Below are 19,037 nucleotides of genomic sequence, written 5' to 3'. Positions count from 1 at the left end.
TTCACAGGCTTTTAAATTTAGTGGTTATTTACATCTCCACTTGCTATAGGCGAGCAGCATATTAGAAGGCAACAGACCCCAGCAGTTTCAAAACAGACTCTCATATGAGTCTTGGGCCTTTGGATCTAAGCCTTTGTCTATAGCATACCGCTTACTTATCTCAAAAGTAAAGACAAAGACAGGTTAATGAATTAAGTAAGGGACATGCTTTTAAAGGTCCCTAACAAAGAGGGGCTACATGGCAATCCCACTAGTTGAACGCCCTGAGAGGATATATAAATAATACAAATAGAAAAAAAAATGTGGATTTTCACAAACTATATTCATACTTTGGTTTGATCACATTCCTTGCTGTAACTCGAACCAAGAGCTATGTTAATAAGCCAATTCTTAACTTTCATGATACTATGTATTTTTAAAATCCAAATTAGCTTCCCCTTATGAATAGGCACATGCCTGAGCCATTTTCTCCTACTTCTCCATTTCTACTATGGCACTGCTTAGTAATAAAATTAACTAACAGCATAAACAACAGATAACTGGAAAAATTAATTTTCTAATAATAAATCCCCAGGCCAAACATGAATTAACTGGCTTAATAACATTTAAAAAGGATCTGTACTGGCATCATACCTGTTAGTGTAAATAACCCAGTATTGATACTGCAGTAAGAAAAAACTGTTTTAGAAGAACAGATAGGAGTGGGGGCTGCAGTGGTTATCAGTCTTTAAGCAGGCCTAGGAAACGGAATGTTTTTTCCAGCACCAACAAAGAATTCCACTACAGCCAAGTCCTTCAAAGACAAGCATCAATAGCTATGTTCTGGCAAGGGAAGAAAATAACTTTAATAATGCCATGATTTAAAATCAAAATTGTTATTGCTTTTAAAATTCCACAAGTGGCTGACAATAACAGCAGAGCAACAGGATTCTGATTACATTGTAATAATGCGGGTCTCACAGCAAGTCCACAGCTATTACCCAGCGATTAGGCGTCAGCACCTGGAGAAACTCCATTTACACCGACTGCTTCAATCTCCTCCACAAGTCATTTACAAATATATGATCCTAATTTCTATGAGAGAAAAAAGACATGCTGGGACTAGAAGATTATTTGGACAATTTGGATCAACCTATTTGATAGTTTAATGTGTGCTTAAAAAAAAAACTTTTTCTAAACTGCTAGGAGCATGATCATGAAGTGAAAAACAAAACTAGTTATCATTTCAGGTTTTTTTAATTGCTTTTCCAGCCTTTTGTTTTTGTTTTTTTTTTTAAAACAAGGAAGTGAAAATGTCAAATATTCCAGGTACTGTAACAGTACCTGATACAGTCAATAGCTTCTCTAGGCTTAGAATGTCAGCACAGCATGACCTTAGCCTTTCAGAAAGCCCATAGACAAAGATGCTGGATTTCTCTGTGCCTCAGTTTACAAGTTCAGTAAAGGAAAAAGGCAATTTCCTATTGCCAGTTAATGTTACAACTATATGTAGTAAAAATAAAATAAAGAAACTGCTTCTTTAAATCAATGTGTGATGATATATAAGACTTGGATTTGAGGGTAATAAAATGCCTAAAGTTGAGGTCAAAACAATCAAATATAGGCAATTAGTGCCTCAAAACCTGGGGAGAAACGGTCATAGATTATTTCATCAAGCAGCAGAGTCAGCAGCCACATACAACAGTAGGTCTCCTGCAGCTAAGGTTACCTTGGTCACTGGTCTCAGGTAATTTTATGAGGTCACCAGTCCAGGTCAAGAAAGAAGGTAAATCTCTTCTAAAGAAAAACTCCCAAGCATGTCCCGTACCTTCACTTCTCTGAAACTACCTTTTCCTCATGTTGGCCACCATAATCTCACAGTCAGTTTGTGTGCTGTGAGAGTATAATGGATTTTAAAGACTCAGCTGAAACGTAAAGTTACCATCTTTTCCTAAGTATCTATCATCAGCATTACATGATGTGAATGCCTAGGGCACTAGTTGCTTATATTGCTAAATTAAAAATTAAAAAACATCTACTGAGCTCATTCTCTATAAGAAGTAGTATGAATTAGGTGCTTTCCTTTTGTCATTAAGGGCAGCTGAAGAGAGGCGCTTTGGCATCTATCACATGTCACAGTGAAATATAACTGCAGATTATTACTTGAGCATGTCTAACTGTTCCCTCCAATCAGACTATAAGCATCTTCAGGGTTAAGAATGTATTATTTACTAAAGCACCTAGATCTGTGACCCCTAAAGCTGGTATCACAAGCCTTAAATTCTAGTTTTTGCTATATCATCTACCAGTGGGTGATCAAGGGGCCTTAATCTACTTGAGCTTGAACTTTTCCCCACATGTACAATAGATAGAATAATTCCTGACTAATCCACTCCATGAAATTGTGATAAGGGACAAATAAAAAAGTTTACATAGAAGCTCTTTATAAATAAAAAGTGTCATTACTGCTAATAAATGTATGATGACCAATTAGAAATGCAAGGAAGAAAAAGTACATTTTAGTGAGGGCTACTCATAGAAGGCCTCATGAAACAGGTGAAATTTGAGACAGCTCTTAAAATAGCCAGAAGGCAGGAAGGAGGAAGGGATTTTGGGAGGGAGGAAAGGAAGGAAGGGGAGAGAGAAAGATTGGAAGGATGTTAGTATGAGTAGAAAACCTTCCCGGTGAGGGCCATAGAAGAGATGAAATAAACAAGGGTAAATGAGACAAAGACTTATGAGCAGCAGAAGCTAGATTGTGAGCCTTTGTTAATAGGATAATGTTAAATATCAAGTTACGGACGTATCTTGAGGGTAAGAGAACCATTGCTGAGTGGGAAAATACATTGGTAAGGGGGCATTTTGGACACTTAACTTTGTGGAAGGGAACAGAACCGAAGCTGGGGGGAGAACAAGGGGAACAGAGATAGACCACTAGGAAACCTGTTGCCATGCCTCAGATGGGAGGTAAGAGTTTTCACTAGAATGGTGACAGTGAGAATTTAAAAACTAAGAAAGAAAGGGTAAGAGACACGGTAAAGAAAAAACCTCAGAGATCCTGATGTCAGACTAGCTGGAAATAAACAAGTACAGATTGTGGGTAGAGGAGTAGATTAACAGAATGGCAAGGAAAGGAAGAAGTCAATGATTTCCGAAAAACTAGGGGTAAAGGGTTTGGTTACTTGGATTTGTCTTGTTTTTTTTGGGGGTGTACTTGGGGGAGTCATAAGAGCTGAAGGAAAATGATGGGAATTTAGGTTTAAACTATGAAGTTTGATGTCAACATAAGATATCCAAGTGACACAGAACTGAAAGGAGGATGGAAGTATAAATGATACTTTCAAGGGACAGAAGGCAAGGATATAGAAGGAAACTCCAAAGAATCTGGGCCTAGATTTGTGGAGTACAGTCACCAAAGGAAAATATTCAGCAGGCGAATGGAAGTTCAAGACAGGGCTCTGAAAAAGATTTAGGAATACAACTTACTTTCCTTAAAAACATTCTGAATATGTGAGGTCTATATTTCTTGACATAAGATATTCTTTATGTACTATCAAATCACTTTGGAATTTCACCCCTACAGGCAGAACTACGTAAAAGACATAGCCATTGCCAGTGATAAAAGGGTGGGTAGGATGTAGCAGCGGGAAAGTGGCCACCATCAATTGCCAGCCAAGCGAGGACCTACATTTTGTTGGGTAAACTCTCTGAACATAGCTGCCAGTCTGTCATCCTCAATATCACAGTCAGTCTTGATAGCCACATTCAGAATGTGAATTGGTTCATCCCTGGGGACCTATAACTCAAAAACACAAGAGAAACAAATTAGGAGGCTGGTTAATATAGAGGCAGAGAGAAGTTACAGTACTTGGTAGAATGCCTAAAAAAGAGATACGCCTCACAGGACATTCTGGTTTGCCCATTAGTATGAATAAGCAAACTGAAACCACTGGCCAGCATCTACAACAGAGGTTAAATAAAGTAAAACACCTAAGTTTTCAAAGATAAGGCAGCAAAGTTATTAGCCAGAGGTGGCCTCAAATCTTGATTTGACATAAACTCGTTGAAGACTACTGTGTCAACTTTTTCACCAATAAAATGGGAATGAAACCATTTGTCACGTTTCTTCACAGAACGTGAAGAAAAACGAGTGGAAGAAGCCATCTGAACATATTCTCACATATTTCCTAACAATTTATCAAACAGTGCAAGTATCAAACCATGGGAAAATCACCTCATCAGGAAAAAACAGAATTATCTGTTTACTGTGAAATGAAAAGAAGGGATTTAATAAAAGGACAAAGTTTTAAACAAAATGCCTATTTCCCCCCTGCTATCTAAAGTTTACCATTCCCTCAATACTATGATAGCACCGTTCTGCAAATATAAAAGCCATCACTAAGAATTAAAGCAACCACAGCTCAAGTCTTGAAAACAGCATTCAGAGACTCAGAGGCAGCTGCAAAGGATATAGCTGAGTCCACTTGCTATTCACACGATGGATCCCAAGAGTAATAAAGTTTGGGGTTTTTTTAAGATTAGAATTTATATTCCATTTGTTCCCCAAAATATTTTGATGAGGCATATACAATTAAATAATACAAAGTAGGGTAAAAAGATGAATTATTCCCTATAATGTTCCAAAGCCAGAAAGATAACATACACTGTAAGTCCTGTGTCTGAAGTAACAAAGCAGTCTCTCAAAGGGAACACTATACCTTGTCTTCATCGTACAGAGATGTGTGACCTGCCTCAGGGAACGTGGGGCTTTGGGGTGGGGAATCACAGAAGCAGCCCATCACTTCATCAAAGATCCTGAAAAATACCAGAGAAACACCCGCCATGAAAACCCACGTGGCAGAAAACCTAAGTGGCAGGAAACTAACGCTGCCACTGCCAGCCTAGTCCACAAGAAGAATCTATCTTACTCTGTGCTCAATAGTCAATGGAATAGGATCACCAGTGGCTAGAGGTGACATGCAAAATTTCACCAAGTGACAGAAATTAGGAGGATGGATTGTTTAACCTTTAATAAACCATATATATTTTTTCTTTTAAAAAAAGAATGCTGTACAGCTTTTTTGTTTTTTCCATATGTAAGCTATGAGCATCGCTGTCATCATCGGTCTTAAAGTAACAGAAAGAGCCTGGGACTGGAGCAGTGACAGACCAATGTAATTACCCTTCCCCCTAGGGTAATGCATCAGTATACATCAAGAGATAGATGCTGAATGCATTTAATCAAAAGATGTATCGTCTCTGGTGGGGCTCACTCTGGTGTTGTGTTTAATTTCTCCTGACATTTCACTCATCACAGAGCAGACAGCTTCTTCTGTTAGCTCCTAAGGAAAAGATGGTTTTTGTTTGTTTCTTTTTTTCTGACCAGGCTCATATAACAAGTAGAGGCTTGTAGAGTCTGAGTAAGAGGCAGAAATGGAAGAACATATACCTCTCCAAGGACATATACAGCAAGGGCTATATCTCTTTAGCTGGCTCATGGCTATTCTGGTGGCCTTTATTCATTTGGCAGAAATCAGAGACCCAAAAACAGAGATGCCCATGGCTCCCTTTACACAGATACAGTTCCACAGTGTCTTACCTGACAAAATCTTCGAAAGTCCGAAAAGAGACCATGCCACCCATCCGCTGACATGGTGGAGTGAACGAGTTATCCAGCAGCACATCACTGACACTAGCTACGTGAGTCATGCCATAGTGGTTGAGGTTGGAGGAGAAGGACATTCTAAATGGTAATTCAATCAAGTGCATTAGACAACGAAGTTAGGAGCAGGATTGGGAGAATAACAATAGAGAAAAGGAGCAAGAGAAAACTCTGAGGTAGGGTCGGGTTGCAGAGCAGATTTGGTTTTTGACCCACTGTGGACAAGACTGGCTTGATGGACTCACATTAAGCCTTTAATTTCAATTTTACCCCACACAAGCTATTTTTAGCACCCCAAATTTTCTCCAAATAAAAATCTAAGGATAGTGAGGAACTATGTAGCGGTTTTAATATAAGTATGCCATGGCATGTCTGATGAATGAATAGCACATGGGGGTTAAAAACCATCCTGCATCTGCCCCTTCCCTAAAAACATTCCCTCTCTTAAAAGGAAGAAAGCGAGCCAAGTGGGTTGTAACTAGGCAACACTTAATCTACCAAAATTCCTAGAGAAAAACACCTTATAGATAGAAGCATGTACAACAACAACTAAGTCATTTGGAATAGTTTAGTAAATTATTATAGAAAACATTATTTATCATACAGAAACAAGTCACAATCTATAAAAGGAACTTTACTGAAGTATTTACTTCTTCCGTTACTGGGCTGATGGGGACAGCAGTTGTAAAGATTATAGTTCCTCCCTTTTTGAAAAAGAGACATTTCTCAACTTGAAATTGCAAAATTTCCTTTTTTATATTTAAACACTCCTATTCCAAAGTAAACATATCTTCATGGAAAGCCCTTAAGAAATCCTAGTGAGATGCAAAAAGGCAGAGCATGGGTCTCAAAGTATGTGTAAGCATGACAAACAGGTGCCAAATGGAGATGCTCCAAGAGAACTGCTTGTTCAATCTAAAAACATAAGGAGTCTGTATATTCCTTGATGCACCTCAGCAATATGTACTGAAAAGTAATACTGGGAAGTATTTCCAAATGCCCAGTCAGTCCAGACAGCCGGTTAGGAAGGACAAAGTAACTTTGCCTTCAGGATTTACCTAACATGTTACTGCCATACTGATCAGAAGCAAGTTCAGAACAAGGCAGGGGCACCTGAACTTTGGGGAGCTGCTCAAAAGTCTCCTTGAAGTGCACCACCTGCAGGGTTGCGGGGGGAAGAGAGGCAGCAATGCAGACTTGAGATCTGGGAACATACTGTACTCGATTCAAATTGTCATTATAAAAGGCAATGGAATTTTTCAGGGGATGGGAGTGCTGCTCACACAGACTACAGAGACTGACACTCCAAGTTTTTACTCCTTTGGCAAATGAGGCCTGTGAAAAAGGCACTTCATCTTTTGACAGAACCAGAGAATAGAAAGGCAGGGTGGGAGAGGAAACCATTGATACCAAGAATGAAACAAAACACATGAAACACACAAGCAAGTCTTACACACAGTGCTCACTAGAAACCAGGATTCAGAGTTGTATGAACTCAGAAAAGCTATCATCCTCTTTTCTAGGATCACCAAACATATTTAACTAAAGGAGCAAGTTTGTGAGGCATTATATCTTAGGAAAGATAAAAGGGTTCCATATAACACTTAAAGGGAACTCCCTCTGAATAAGCTAACAGGCTGTGTTTGTGGCAAACATGGGGTTAAGTATCTTTTCCCTCAACCGAACCCCAGGAGAAATCCACTGTTCGGTTTCCCCCACTACTGTGCTCAGGGGCCAGGACATAGCTGTTCTGGCAGTCAGGAATGAACCAAGCCCCCTCTTCAAGGGCACACATAAAGACCAAAGCAAAGAACTCCCTTTTCTCTCCCCATCCAAACTGGACTCTAAAAGCTATAGTCAGTTTTGATTACTTAATATGTAAGGGAGAGAAATAAAACAAACCTAAGTCTATAAATATTTCAATGTATAGAACTAATTATCTACAAAGAACTTGCCACCAACTTATTGCTTGCTGCTTTGGCATTTTGTAGATTCAATTCCAACCATAACTGCTATCCTCTCAAACTTGCAGTGTGTTGCCTTGCTTGGCTCAGAAGCAGGTGGAATCAAAATTACCAAATATCACATGTGTTATATATTGGCCTGGAAACCTCTTCACAGGGCTACACACATCAAACACTTAAATATACTTTTCAAATGTTTATCTTGTAAGTCTGAAATAAAATTTGATTTTCATATCATTGTAACACTTTAGAAAAGTAACAAACAAACTGATAAAACATGAGATCAGCTATTTCTACATTTGCATCTGCTAAAAGGTGAAGCAAACCAGAGAAATTAAAAATTGAAACAATTATGAACAATTTGCCATGGGAGGAGTAACCTTAAGGGTTCCTCCTCTGAAAGCCCCAAACGAGGCAGAGAATGTAGCAAAAGATGTTTACGGCAAGGCTGAACAGCAGGCAGACAACCCCCATCATACACAGCTAGTGGGGGGCTTCCCCATACTGAGGATTTCCAAGTGTTGCTTTTTGAACAGCTGAAGAAAAGCTGAAGACATGTTTTCCAAACAAAAAGAATAATTTAGTATGTCCAAAGGGGAGCTCAGGACTCCCTAGCAGAAACATTACTTGTCATATGCAATGTTAATTTATTTCCCTGATTTCACTATTCTGAGTTACAAAAAAGGTGCTTTTACTTGAAAAAAAAAAACTAAACATACGGTACCTGTTAAGCGTGGGGATGTTCCCTCTGTAATTAAACAACCACAGTTAGTTACTGATAGGTTAGTGAAAGCCATAATAAAAGAATTGTCAGAGCAGTTACAGACTGGACACGAGGAGCACCAGCCTGGCAGCTCTGGCATTCAGCAGACATAATTAGGTGCTCATTACCCTTCACCCCCCCAGGATGCCTCCAAAGAGGCATGCCTCCTGACCTACCTCACCACAGCAACTGTTGATGGAAAGGGTCGAAATGGATTTACTGTGGATTTTTAAAAATAAGTCTATTACAAAAGAATAATGCAGAGTGGTGATAAAACACAGCCTCATGAAAATTAATTTAAGCTGTATGGATATGGTATATTAAGCTTCAACATGAAATGTCATTCTTGACAAGTCTTATAGACTCTTCTTTGTTATTCCTATTTTACTGAAAATTTAGTAAGGAAGTCCAGAGAAGTTGATTCCACAGCCCCTCCCTCCTTAACTGCTTTTCTGGGATATGAGATGAACTTGGAAACCCTCCTCCAAAGAAAAGTAGCCAGGGTTCGGGATTCCCAGCTATCTTCTGTTAAGCCCCTTTAACCATGTCTTCCTCCCACAGAACAGGGAGGTGGCGAGCGGTGGTAGGGGTGTTGGAAAGGAGGATACTCAGTACTACGGGAGCTTAAAAAACTGAAAACCATGCAAAAATGTAATGATAAATGATTCAATGACTAGAATGATATACTTTGTTAAAATTAAGTCATTTATACTTTTTAATGATTTTAGGGTAATAATGACTTTCTAAGATTGTTGTAAATTCAAAAACTCTAGGCCTCTCATAAATAAAACCACACCTAAATTTGGCTAGCACTAGAATTTCCTGACCAAGTACTTGTCAAAATGATGGAAAAAAAAAAAGACTAGGGCAAGAACGGAAATTGCCAGGCAAGTCTCCTGCATTCTCTTTGGTCTTTGCTACCAATGCTTTTTTTTTCTTTCCCTTAATTTGACGCTAAGTCATTTCCTCAACTGAAAAAAAATTATAAAATAAAAATATCCTTATTTCCAATGTTAAAAGGGCAAAGTTATACTTACCACCCACAATTTAGGAGTACTGTAAGGGCATTGATTGGTTGATATCTTAACCTTCTAACATTCTTTTATCAGCATTTAATCATTGTTGGGGTTTTCTGACACACACAGGACTTAATGGGCAGAACATAGTGGGTGGTGCTGATGATATGTGGGAAGGAGGAGAGAGGGAGGAAAATGATGCACTTTCCATGGCAGTGAAAGGAGCAGAATAGACTGAGCTGGCCATATAAATAAAATGCCGTGACATATCACTGCACACAAACTGTATACCTCTTGTGATTTGTGAGTAGCAATGCTCTTTGCATCAAACCTGTATCACAGAGCTAATTCATAAGGCAGCAAGAGCAACCTTTGAGTGCAAAATCCTGCGCCTTTGCTGTTTGGGTTCTTTGAGCCTCTCACTCAGGGGAAGGGGTTTCAATTTACAAGAGATCCTTAGTTATAATGCGCATGGCCACCCCAAACCAGCAAAAAGTATGCACAGGTTCTAGAGCAGAGGGAGTTGTAGCTAAGCAGAAAACTAACAGTAAAATGCTAATGAGAATACAGGAATGTCTTTCTTTTAAGACATCAAGGATTCTAAAGAAAGGAGCCACCTACACAGTCTCCTACCATGAACCTCAATTCAGAGAGAAGAATCCTACAACCGAAGCAATCTCAGGCTCCATCTATTCAGGTTTCTGGAATTTAGAAACCAGTATAATCTCTCTAAACTGTTAACCAATTTCTTAAACTATAAAATGGTGCCACTGTTTCTGTAGCTACACTCTAATCGCTGGGAGTCTTCACAGGATGAGGGCTAAGTTTTCAGGAGAAAAGGTCCTGAAATGAAAAGAACATCACCAACCAAAAGCCAGTTCTTTTTCATCAGCAATTCTCAAGCTCTCATAGGGAGCCCCCTGCTGCTTTGTTATAGGAACCACTCACCATCTACACAGTATGGGGTAAGAACAAAAACTCCCAACACCTCCAGTTTTTAACAGAAGGGCCCCAACTCAATCATACAAGAGATAAGTAGAGGCAGCTTATCTCTTTGACAGAATAAGAATCTGTAGGGCTGTACAGGAGATGAGCAGGGAAAGCGGGATAAACTCTATCACCAGGTAAACACTTAACCATGTCCATAACAATCGTTCATCTATTGTCTTACCCTTACATAGGGGGTATTTGTTCAATTTAAGAATATAACCAGTATGAGACACTGCACACTACTGTGACACACTAAAAAGTAGAACCATGGTCTACATAAAGATGAACAACCAAGGGAGAGACTACACGAGTCAAAAAAGCTATTTATATAGCTTTTAATAAGATAAAATCTACCACATTCCACTGCATACACCTTATGCAAAAACAGTCAAACTACCTAATCTCTGATAAGGCAGTCATCTGCATTTTCAAGTGCATAAATGAGATACGAATTCACTTTTCATTAGACATTTAAGCTTTTGGACACACTTATCATAATAAATCTTCATTCACCATGTTTTGATAAATACTGGAATCATTTTCCTTCTAGCAGATTAGCTCCATTTTACAGATGTGATAACTTGAGAAGGCAAAGGGAATGTTTTCCAAGGACACTGCTTAATACAGTATCATAAGCCAAATTCTGTACATCTGTTCCTGAGACTAGCATTCCACTTCAATGTAGACTAAATTTAAAGGACAAGAGAAATCCTTTGAATTCTGAGGTTCTTGGCATTAAGTCACCTCTGATTTTATTGATCTGCCCGCACAGAATGGCTGGAGAGCCTGCTTCAATATGAATGCAAAGTCAGACTTGCTGCCTGCTAGCTGAACCCTCTTTATTTAAGGAACACTGACTTCTCTGGCAGTCACAAGTTCTCTCAGCCTTTTACTATCCCTTCCAGCTGAATTTCATTTTGCTCGATTCCAGCTAGCCCTACGTAAATCTTTTATCATATAAAAATGCTCCCAATTTTTGCACCTCTAACTTGGGGGAAAAAAAAACAGACCCTATATGAAAATGATGGGGAGGCATGCAAACAAGCAGTAGTTACATCAAGCTGTGACTGAAAGCCAGTATAGGGTAAATCTTTTGAAATAAGGCAGCAAAGCAGAATCAGAAGAGGTCGGCTGAATAACCTACTAGCAGTCACTAACAGCACTACCATAGGAGAAAGAGCAATTTGGCTGGCTGTGACCAGTGGTGGTCTCCTTGTGTGATGATATTTCTGCAGGAGAATCCAAATCAAGAGCTGTAAAACACATCTGAACCATGTATTTCTACTTGGCATCTCTCCCACCACCTCCCTTGCAGTTCAGATGCCCTGATTCCACTGCAGAGCTTTAGTTTACAATAAAATGATCATTGCTTCACTCATTTGCAGCTCCTTCAAAGCCCCTTCTTTGCTCTGCTGGAAGGTTTTGCTCTTTTTGATACAAGTATGCCAACAGAGCTACACCATATTACTGTTGCCTGCTGTATAATTAGCTACAAACCCACAGCACAAAACTACAGGGATTTACAGGTGCCCTGGATTCTGCTTTTCCTTCCCCCTGGAATCAGCTAGTCTTCTTTGACAAGAAGGGACCTTGGGCTACCCTAATGATATATTGAGAGTTTTAAACCCGGCTCTCCAATCTTACAAGTCTAGAGTGCCAAAATAACACAGCAGAGACTAGAAGCTGAGCCATGGATACAGGAAAGCACTTTGGTAAGCACTTAACCCTGCTGAGAACCTTCTCTTCTGCCAGATGCTTGCATCTTATCAGCAGACTACCCTGAATGAAGGAAGCAAGCACTGTTGGATTTTATTTATTTATAGCTCATTCTGGCCTGCTAACTACAACCAAGTGTTCCCACTGCTAAAAAACGCTGTAAGTTGGATGACTTTTGAGTGTCTCAGTAAGATCCAAAGAACACTCTAATCTCTGGGTGTCAGAGATTATCAGAATTCTCAAGAATGGCAGCAGGCTGCTCATTAGTCACATGGAAGGCTTCTGATTTCTAAACTTCCTCACAACCTTCTTTAGAAGAAGGCCCAGAGACCACCCACTGACAGCTAAACACTGAAGGTGCCAAGCAGCCTAAACTGAGTCATGACCAAAACATGTGCTTTCAGGGGAAAGAACACAGCCAACCTCTTCTGGATGTGAAACATAAGAAACAAAGTGCTTGAATTAAAATATTATAACATAGAAGGCCAAGTTCAGAAGGAGCAAACAGCAGAGAAGGTGCAATGCAACATGACTTAACTAAAGCATGAATTTCCATCTAAGAAATAGGTGGAAATAAACACCAATAGCTCCTCACCCATTTATATATGTACATACAACAAAGTATAGTTCTATCTCCTGCATCAATTTTGATGCTTCTTATTTGAATCACAGATTAAAAGTTTAAAAAAAAAACCCAACTATGTTCACAAATGTGTATTACTTATTAAAATCATTTGGAGTTTTAAATTTCACACTCCAAGATTATTATAATATGCACAGCCACAGAGTTTATGGGGATAATACTTTACATATGTTTGTATGAACATAGCTATATTCTAGAAGATCAAATATATAGACCGACAAAAGAACTTATTTGTTTATAGACTATTCTGAGTTACTTAATGTGCCCACAGTTAAGTAAAATCCTAAATGTCAAATGATTCCGTGAATTGTCAAAAATAAAGACATTCAGAATGACGCGTTAGTTTAACAAGATTTTCCATCACCAGCACCACAGAATGATAAACTAAGGTTTTGGAATGGGAAAAAAGACAAACACATACACACACACTCCTAGGGCTCTAAACCCTGAGTCTCACTAGAGGAAGGAAGAGAAAAGAGAATGCTGAATGATCTAGTCTGAGCTCAAGGATCAATCCATGTAAAATACTGGCTGAATTCACTAAAAAGCTGGGCTGATGGAATCTCAGACAAGAGAAATAAATCTTATGAGTCTAGATAATAATAAAATGTTCTTTTAGTGCAGACCAGCTGTCCTGACGATTCCTACACCAAGAGAATGACTGAAAAAACTCACTCACTACTTTAAAAACAATTGCTAACTGGTTACAAGGCACCTTTTTTAAAAAAGAAAATCCTAAAAAAAAAAACCCAGGATACCTGGTTGGCTCAGTAGGTGGAGCATGCGACTCTTGATCTCAGGGTTTTGAGTCTGAGCCCCAAGTTGGACATAGAGATTACTTAAAAATAAAATCTTTTTTAAAATGCTTATTTATTTATTTTCAAGAGAGACAGAGAACACAAGCGTGCATTAAGTGGGAAGTTGCGGGGGTGGTGTGGAGGGGCAGAGAGAGAGAGGGAGAGAGAGGATCCCAAATAGGCTCTGCACTATCAGTGGGAGCCCAATGCAGGGCTTGAACTCACAAACTGTGAGGATCATGTCCTGAGCCAAAATCAAGAATTGGATGCTTAATGAAACTCAGCCTCCCAAGCACCCAAAAAATATAATCTTAAAAAAGACCCAACACAACAAAATACCCTTCCCTCAAAAAAATTCTCATACAATAAGAAATAGCCTTTCTTTTCTTTTTTGAGAGAAAGAGAACAGGGGAAGGGGGAGAAGGGTAGAGCGAGAGAGAGATAATCTTAAGCAGGGTCCAACACTCAGTGCAGAGCCTGACATGGGGCTCGATCCCAGGACTCTGGGATCATGACCTGAGCCAAAATCAAGAGTTGGACCCTCCACCAACTGAACCCAGGCACCCCGGAAACAGCTTTTAAATCTCAGAAGAAACATAAACACACACACACACACACACACACACACACCCCACATATATAGGTTTCCTATTATGCTTAAGCCAGGAAAATCTCTGCAGTTTCTGTTCAAGTAAAGGGAATTTAAGAAGAAAAGGGTATATCTGTACCAGAAGCTTCTCTGAGTGAAGCTCTAATAACTGGATCCTCTGGTGAGTAAGACCTATAGATGTCAAATAAAGTTGCAACTACAGCTCCCAGAAAAAACTCGGAAGTCTTAGGTAAAAGATCAAGAAGATAATATACCTTAAAGATATTTTAATTTTTTTTTTTTTTTTGAGAGAGACAGAGTGTAAGCAGGGGAGGGGCAGAGGGAAAGGGAGACACAGAATCCGAAGCAGTCTCTAGGCTCTGAGCCGTAGAGCCTGATGCGGAGGTAGAACCCAGAAACTGTGAGATCATGATGTGAGCTGAAGTTGGACACTCAAACAACTAAGTCACTGAGGCACTCCAAGTAGATAACATACCTTGCCTTGACTGAAGACTACTTAGCAGGAAGGATGATTCAGAAAGTCACAGAGATTAGAAACTGTTTCATTATCTCCTTTTTAAAAAATGTTTACTTATTTATCTATTAAATATTTATTTTTGAAAGAGAGAGAGTGAGCAAGCATGAACAGGAGAGGGGCAGAGAAAGAGAATACCAAGTGGGCTCTGCACTGATAACTGATAGCACAAAGCCTGATGTGGGCTTGAACTCACAAACCTTATGAGATCATGACCTGAGCTGAAATCAAGTCAGTCACTTAATTGACTTAGCTATCCAAGTGCCCCTCATTTTGTTTGTTTTCTTAATATTGAGAGGAATATTAGAAAAAAGCCAACTGTCCAATTATACTGAAATATACAGTAATTAAACATCAAGCAAAAGTTTCAGCCAAACAAAATGAATAAGCCCTAGAGATCTACCATAGAACACTGAACCCAAACTCAACAGTAACATATGGTACATTTAAATATCTGTTAAGAGACTAGATCTCACCTTAAGTGTTCCTTCCATAATCAAATAAGTTCTAAAAGTATTTGAAGATGTCAAGCAGTACAAAATTCCAAGATAAGTTAAACAAAAATAAAAAGAACCAAACATGTGGCCATATACTAAGTGTTCAAAAGGTGTCTTCTCCCTTCTTAGAGGCTGTTCCACTTATTTCCAGTAGAATTTGTGTTTTACCTAAAAATCAAAACATGTACCAATGGGATGGGTCTTCCATTTAAATAGTATCTAAGGTGTTTTTGAGAAAAAAAATACTCTGCTGTCATCGTTTGCAGAGAGCCATGTTTCATCCCAACTCATTAGGGCTAAATCATTAGTCAAAAACAAACTGCAAGAATGGAATTTCACCAGGTGACCCATACACAACAAGAGACTGTAGTCTTGCTTTGATAATATAGCTCAGAAAGCTACTTCTAAGGATTGCTGGGCAAAGTTAATCTACTTCAAATGAATGCCTAAGAATGTGAAAAATAAGCACCAGAAAAGAAAATTCAAAAATTGGTTTAAGAATGTATCTGTTTTCTCCCCCAAGAATTTTTGGTTTGTTAACCCCAACTGGGGAAAATACTGTGAAATTCTGTTTTGCATTGATAAGTAAAATATACATATTCATACGCCTGTTCTCTGTTCTCATTAAGTTAATTTTTAAAAACCATTTACTTGTAGGGGCGACTGGGTGGCTCAGTTGGCTGGGTTTCTGACTTCAGCTCAGGTCATGATCTTGTGGTCTGTGGGTTCAAGCCCTGCATCGGGTTCTGTGCTGGCAGCTCAGAGCCTAGAGCCTGTTTCAAATTCTATGTCTTCCTCTCTCTCTCTGCCCCTCCCCGCTTGTGCTCTGTCTTTGTCTCAAAAATAAATAAACAAACAAAAAAATTTTTTTAAAACTACTTGTTTATTTCTTTATTTTAGGGATATAGCAAGCAAGCAGGGTAGGGGCAGAGAGAGAATCTTAACATGAGCCAAAATCAAGAGTTGCATGCTTAACCGACTGAGCCACCCAGGTGCCTCTCATTGAGTAATTTTTAAAGTATGCATAAAATTTTGTAGTAGAATATCTACACTATCAGATGTGGATAATTTCTGTAACTCGTAAGAACAAGAAACCTAAAAATAAAATGTACTTGGTTTTTACTTAAATCTGTCCCAGGAGTACTACCATTAATATAAAATAAAGAGGGTGCAGTTTGACTGTCCTAATTAATTTTTGGTCTAGAGCTGAGCTGCCCATGTTGCTATGTAGTGTTTGAATTAGGGCTAATCTGTATTGAGACATGCTGTAAATGTAAAACATACTCTAAATTTGGAAGACTGAGTATGAAGAATAAAAATTATCTTCATGATAATTGATAATTATTACATATTGAAATGGTATTTTGGATATGATGGGGTAAAGAAATGGTTAAAGGTAATTTTATCTGTTTCTTATTACCCTTTTACATGTGGCCAACAAAAAAACTTAGAATTACATATGTGGCTTACACTGTATTTCTACTGGACAGTGCTGGTCTAAGTAGCAGTGATTCTTAACTGCAGGTGCTCATCAGAATTATCCTAAGAGCTTTTTCAAAAAGTGGTCCCCTGGAGTTTGGTTCAAAATAAAGCAGAATCATGGCAGTCAGGACTTAAAAAATATTTTCTAGGGTGCCTGGGTAGCTCAGTTGAATGTCTGATTTTGGCTCAGGTCATGATCTCACAGTTTGTGGGTTCGAGCCTGGCATCAGGCTCTGTGCTGACAGCTCAGATTCTGTGAAGCCTGCTTCAGATTCTGTATCTTCTTCTCTCCCTCTCTCTATGCCCCTCCTCCACTTGTCTCTCTCCCTCTTTCTCTCTCAAAAATAAATAGTAAACATTAAAATAATAAGAAATATTTCCTCAAGAATTCTGAGACTCATTAATTTAGAAGTTAGTGGACACAATTGTGTCCTTGAGCTTTACAAGCCAGGGAGTGGAAATGACACTGGTAGACTGTCTCCTGTAACTTATTTCTGTAGAATACGAAACAATATGCTCTTTGCCTACTCGTTCAAAACAGTAAGAATAAGAAAGAATAATAGTACTAAAGCTGGAAAAAAAAAGTTGGAACTTGCCTTAAAACTAGTTAAAATTAAGAGATCATGGAATTCTTTTATAAGATGAATAGGCCTATTATATACTAAAGAATTTGACAGGCCTTTGTCCCTGGTTCCTGGGAAAGAAATTCTAAGTCCTTGGGATTTCTCAAAAGAAAGAGAAGTATCATTATTCACGAGCCCCTTGGATTACATCTGAGTAAGATGATGTGATAGCTCAGGACAGGGGCTGCTCACTAGAAAGACCAACCTTGTGATTAGAGGGTGGGGGCTTCGAGCAAGCTGGGCCTTTGGGGAGGGGAGAGAGGTTAGAGATTGAGTTTAACTGTGTAGGCTGTGATTTGATCAATCATGCCACTGTAATGAAATCCTGATTAAAACTCAGGACACTGAAGCTCAATGGAACTCCGTGGTTGGTGAACACACTGATAATGCTAGGAGGGTGAGTACCTGATTCCAAAGGGAAAGAATGGGAAAGCTCTGTGTTCAGGACACGCCCCGACCTTACTCATCTGGCTGGTTCTGATCAGTGTCGTTTATAATAAAACTGTATTCATAAGTATAGTGCTTTCTGATTTTTGTAAGTTCTAGTGAATTATTAAACTGGACAGGCTGATGGGAACCCCAAACTGGTAGCCAGTTGGTCAGAAGGGCAGGTGGCTTAGGTACCCCACTTGTGGCTCCCTCTAAAGCAGGGACAGTTTTGCGAAGCACCAAGCCCTTAACTTGTGTTATCTGATCTAACTCACGGTGGTTAGTGTCAGAATTCAATTTTAGTACACCAGTTGGTGTCAGAATAAGGTCATACCTTCAAATTGTAACAAAAACATTTGTAAGAAAATATGAAATCTTAAAAAGCTAAATTCAAGTAGCAAATCTATGATATGTGGAAAGGCTGAACTCTAAAATTGAATATATCATTCTGTGATTATATCTGATGGCACATTTTATATTTCTAAACTAACAAAAAGACCTTACATCTAAAAAGGCATTGGAACAATTTTAACATTTTTTTTTTGGTTTTCATGAAGATTATTTTTACCTTTCCTCCTTTACTTGTCCTTACCTTCACCTTCTATCTATGCTGCCGCTGCTGCTGCTGCTGCTACTACTACTAACCCAGCAGTTTATAATTTTATATATACATAACCAAGGAGGACTAGAGACAGAAACAGGATCAGATCACAGTTCTGTGCAAGTCTGGTCTTTGGCTACAGGGATGTGTAGACCTCAGATGTTAGGAGGGACAAATAACCACGTTTTGAAGCCATAACAGGAATAACCAAGATTCATACCCTTGAAATGAAAAGCTAAATAAGATTTCTTAACAAACAGTTAAGAAGCATTTCTCTCATTTTCCAGTCGACTTTCCTTCACCAAACTGGACACGTGTCCTCAAATAACAAAGTAGGACAGGGAGAGCAATTCAAAAAGACAAGGGGAGCAATGAGGAGGGAAGGAAATCCAAAGCGGCTCTGCAGCCTGACTACAAATCACTGCCCACAGGGAAGAGGCAGTAGAAAGCAGGAAGAAAACGAGAATGTCCTGAGAATTACAAAGAGTATTAAGTATAGCATGTAGTTCTCCACAATTATTCAAGGAATGCAGGAGAAGAAAGAAGACTGAGTGCTGAGCCCATGTGTGCTGTGAGTACCTCGTCGCTCGCTGAAGGACAACCATTCGTTTCTAGAAAATGAGATTCTGAAATCCATGGAGGCAAAAGTGTACCGAGAGATGCTTGCTAAATCAAGGATATATGCTTTCCTCTGCCAGCCATAAGGTATTTTTGAGGTAGGGATGTGAGAGGATCTTCAGAGACAAAGAAG

The 19,037-nt window shown here is 39.0% G+C and overlaps 1 protein-coding gene across 5 annotated transcripts in view; it reads right to left on the bottom strand.

Moving 5' to 3' along the window:
* The window catches only part of ACACA (acetyl-CoA carboxylase alpha), a 279,134-nt gene that overhangs the window by 113,634 nt on the left and 146,463 nt on the right, over positions 1-19,037 (bottom strand). For all 5 annotated transcript variants that reach the window (XM_029929349.1, XM_029929353.1, XM_029929351.1 and 2 more), the window contains 4 exons: positions 8,330-8,353; positions 5,579-5,722; positions 4,698-4,794; positions 3,668-3,775 (listed from right to left, as the gene is read on the bottom strand). In XM_029929349.1, coding sequence (XP_029785209.1) covers positions 3,668-3,775; positions 4,698-4,794; positions 5,579-5,722; positions 8,330-8,353 — 373 coding nt within the window. The remainder of the gene's footprint in view (positions 1-3,667; positions 3,776-4,697; positions 4,795-5,578; positions 5,723-8,329; positions 8,354-19,037) is intronic.

This window comes from Suricata suricatta, chromosome 17, assembly GCF_006229205.1.
Source record: "Suricata suricatta isolate VVHF042 chromosome 17, meerkat_22Aug2017_6uvM2_HiC, whole genome shotgun sequence".
NCBI lineage: Eukaryota > Metazoa > Chordata > Mammalia > Carnivora > Herpestidae > Suricata > Suricata suricatta.
The sequence above is the reverse complement of the archived record's forward strand: the minus strand, read 5'-3'. Positions and strand labels throughout refer to the sequence as shown.